Genomic DNA, 3940 nt, shown 5'->3' with positions numbered 1-3940 from the left:
ACCCGCACACATTGCATATTCTATTAGTATTCGCTCTGCGGCAGGAATCAAGTATTTTCATGTCAAAAAGCGAGGTCTAAATAAAGCCACAAGTCATGGTGATAAAAATCAAGACAATTTCTCGACTCCAAAGTCTCTGCTATCTGCTTCTGAGATAATTAACAAGGAAACATAGTTTGTAGTCTTGTTGAGTAATTAAAACTGTTTCAATTATTTTTTATATAAATGTCATTTTGTGGTCACACCTCTAAAAATGTCTTGCTTCTGGAGGATCTGACCGAAAAGGTAATTCCTTTGTAAACTGTAGGATGACAAATCCCAGTGTTTTTAGCACTTAAACAAGTGTGGCTCCTTGAAAGCTAATGTACTTGCAGGATTCTTGTTCTGAGTTTGTTTTGTTCGTGGTTCAATGCAGCTTTTATCAATCACTTTGGAAAAAAACGTCCACTAAATAAAAAGTGATTTAAAATTGTGCGTATAAAAAGCTGATAAAAAAAGAACAAATATCTGCAGAAAACATCCTTCAGTGCATCCTGGCAGCTTTTACTTAAATGTTTCTGGTATCAGTACTTTACTCCACTACTTATTTTTCTGACAACTTTTTACTTTTACTTCTTACATTTTGAACCCAAATACCTGTACTTTCTACTTCTTACATTTTCCAAACAGGCTGGTTCCTTTAGTTTGAATGTGTGTTTGGTGGCGTGATCATTATTATTTAGAGTCATTGCGTGCCTATTGATTTGAACACGATCCGTGTATCCATCACTTCCTGGTCTTCTCTAAAGAAGAGGGACCAATGAGAACGTTGTCATGTTGCCGTTGTTCAGCATGGAAACATTCATTAGCTAACAATGACATTATTGTTCTATTAATATAAAGGGAGGTCAGGTACTCTTTAAAACAGTTGGTAGTTATGCGTACTTTTTACTTAAGTACATTTCAAGTAAAATGTTCTTAAGTACCACCCGACGCGAAAGGAGCCAGTTGAGGTGGTTCGGGCACCTAGTAAGGATGCCACCAGGGCGCCTCCCTAGGGAGGTGTTCCAGGCACGTCCAGCTGGGAAGAGACCGAGGGGTAGACCAAGGACCAGGTGGAGGATTATATCTCTTCGCTGGCCTGGGAGCGCCTTGGGATCCCCCAGTCAGAGCTGGTTGATGTGGCCAGGGAAAGGAACGTTTGGGGCTCTCTGCTGGAACTGCTACCTCCGCAACCCGACCAGGGATAAGCGGGAGAAGATGGATGGATGGATGGACATTTCAAAGCCCATACTTATTTACTTTTACTTGAGTAAAGAAGTTTAGTCAGTACTTCTACTTTTACCAGAGTATTTTTAAACACGAGTATCTGTACTTCTACTTGAGTAAAGGATGCGTGTACTTTTGCCATCTCTGCACAGGCAACAGTTTTATCTCTCTTTACGTAGACACTGCTCTGGTGCACAGTATGTCCCGAAGAGGAGGTCCCAGTGGGTGAAGTAGGGGGCGTAGTTGACGTTGTGCAGAGCATGGTGGGCCTGGTGGGAGGGGGCTCCTCCCAGGCAGGGCAGCAGGCGGTGCAGAGCCCACGGCAGGTCGTATCCGCAGTGGTCCTCCACCGCCAGCCAGCTGTTGAGCAGGTGGAAGACGGCATCGCTGAGCGGGTGGCAGCCGACCAACCAGGAGCTGCACAGGGCCAGCAGCAGCAGGGACAGGAGCTCCAGAGAAGAGCTGTCCTGAGCAGCCAGGGCGAAGGGGAGGTGGTGCCGGTGGTGGTGCCGGTGGATCCTGCGGTACAGCCAGGGCACCCTGACGAGAAACACACAAACACATTCAACTCTCACTGCTGGGGAAAATCTGTACAAAAATGGGGCGAAGCTACTTCAGGCGCACCTCGTCCCTCTTACAACCAACCAAACACATTCTCCTAAACTTGCCGCTCTATTTAAAGGTCACCTATTATGCAAAATCCACTTTTTCATGTCTTTTATACATAAATATGTTCAACTCTCACTGCTGGGGATAATCAGCACAAAACTTGTCGTGGATCCGAAGTAACACTCACAACATTAAAGAATAAGACAAAGAGGAATCGATAAAACACAGACACAGAGATGGTTGAAGTCAAATACATAAGAGACACATTACCTTGCACCAAAGCAGTCAATAATGTAATGCCCTATAGACCAAGAGAATCTTACAGCTTACTGTATATACAATTCAAACTCCATGCGTAGTTGAACTCTTCCTTACCTGATACAGTATTATATTGGTTTTTCTATCCCCCCAGACTTTAAATAATCCTAAATTAAATTACCCTTTTCTGCTTCTCACAGAAATAGGTAGGTCGCATGAAACTAAATGAATACTCACTAGTATGGCTTAAAACACATGATTATATAAAACAGATTCTACAAACTCCCATAATGTCAGTGTATCTAGACTTCTCAATTAAGTTTATTTGTCTCCACTGTTTCTTATTTTTTATTTTCTTTAAATACTTAAAATAACAATACATGTGGCCGGACATGGGACAAAACGGATTCACTGTTTACATCAATATATATATGAATAATTATGAATAGGCTATGTAAAATAAATATACATGTAAAAGAGAAAGTCCAAGTTTGTACAATAGGCTACAGGGCAAGTTACATTAGGTGCAGGTTGTTAAAAAAAATCATTATTGATTAACTACGTAGACTTACTTAAGTATTGTACTCGAATATAATGTTTACTAGATATTTCCATGTTATGCTCCATATATGTTTCTACTCTACTACATCTAAGAGGCACATGTTGTATCCAGGTACAACAGCATCACTGATCAACATTGGAATAACTGACAAGATGTTGCAGACTGCTCACCTGTGCATGGCCACGTGACATATGAAGAAGAGCGTGTCAAAAACCAGCAGACACGCGAACACCTCCACGCACAGCTCCCAGCAGGAGGGCGCGAGCAGGGGGAGCACCGCGGGGCTGCACAGCGCGTGCAGCAGCGCGGTGGCGGGCAGCACGGAGCTCAGGTATCTGCTCAGCACGCGGAGGAAACACTCCCCCCAGCGGCGGAGCGAGGGCGGGGGGCCAGAGCCTGCAGACACTCTCCACGAGCGTACCCGCTGACACACGCTGCCCAGCGCGTCCAGCGCGAGGAAAGGTGTGCAGAGGAGCACGTGCGTCAGGAAGGCGTAGGAGGCGGGCAGGTAAGGGGAGAGCAGCACCTCGCGCTGCCCAGCCTGCACCGCCTCCCACAGACCCTGCAGCACGGGAGCCTCCGGGGGGGGGACGAGCATTACGGAGTTATTTCCCCAGCTGCTGCATCTCCAGCGTCCTCCAAGTCTTATACAAGGGTCCCTTTGAAACAATCTTTTACAAATCCGTTTATAGACGATATCCTCAAGAGGTATCCACCTTTAAAGTACCTGCAGAAAGATCAGTCCTTTGTAAAATCTCTGCCATACATGTTTTATTAAAAGGTAAGTTAAGGATAACTTTTAAAACAAGCTGTTTTTATATCCTTTACAATTCTGTATCCTCACATCTCTTTTTTGATGTCCTCCCATAAAGATGAGTCCTTGATAACATCTAATTTATCGCCATATATTTTTATAAAAAGGTGAGTGAGGTGTCTCTCCTCGGGTGCTGCCTCTCACCTCTTCCTGAAGGAGCTGCTGCTGGAAGTCTTTACTCTCACTTATGGAGGAGGAGGAGGGGGAGGAGGAGGAGGAGGAAGAGGAGGAGGAGGAGCCCCACCTCCACATGAACACATATAAGGCTTGTTTGAGACAAGCGAGACCTGCGCAGACCTGCGCAATTGCGATCAACGTCTTGCTAGTGCGTTGCATGATGGTTAGTCATTTTGTCCGACTTGCTCTGGAGGCTCGCCTACATGAGACGTTGAAATCTCGCGGGACAAAGACGCCCGCAGACTTGAGAGCGAGGCGCGGCGAGGCGGGGC

At 45.3% G+C, this 3940-nt stretch overlaps 1 protein-coding gene across 2 annotated transcripts; it reads right to left on the bottom strand.

Annotated features, from left to right (window-relative positions):
* Nucleotides 1–1299: 1299 nt before the first annotated feature.
* ch25hl3 (cholesterol 25-hydroxylase like 3) lies at nt 1300–3738 on the bottom strand. 2 transcript variants are annotated; one of them, XM_034148654.1, is made up of 3 exons: nt 3636–3738; nt 2848–3404; nt 1300–1788 (listed from the first exon to the last, which is right to left on the bottom strand). In XM_034148654.1, exons 2-3 carry the CDS (start codon nt 3273–3275, stop codon nt 1410–1412), a joined length of 807 nt encoding a protein of 268 aa, XP_034004545.1. In that variant the 5' UTR covers nt 3276–3404; nt 3636–3738; the 3' UTR covers nt 1300–1409. The 2 variants fall into 2 exon arrangements, with proteins under 2 accessions (XP_034004545.1, XP_034004544.1); XM_034148653.1 differs by having other exon boundaries at nt 3522–3664.
* Between the last annotated feature and the right edge of the window lie 202 nt (nt 3739–3940).

Source organism: Trematomus bernacchii, unplaced genomic scaffold, assembly GCF_902827165.1.
Source record: "Trematomus bernacchii unplaced genomic scaffold, fTreBer1.1, whole genome shotgun sequence".
NCBI lineage: Eukaryota > Metazoa > Chordata > Actinopteri > Perciformes > Nototheniidae > Trematomus > Trematomus bernacchii.
This window is presented reverse-complemented; position numbering and strand designations above follow the sequence as displayed.

Coding starts and splice junctions, on each gene's coding strand:
- ch25hl3 (XM_034148654.1), bottom strand. CDS start 3,275: ATGCTCGTCCCCCCCCCGGAGGCTCCCGTGCTGCAGGGTCTGTGGGAG. Junction 1,789..2,847: donor TGTCACGTGGCCATGCACAG/GTGAGCAGTCTG, acceptor GTTTCTCGTCAG/GGTGCCCTGGCTGTACCGCA.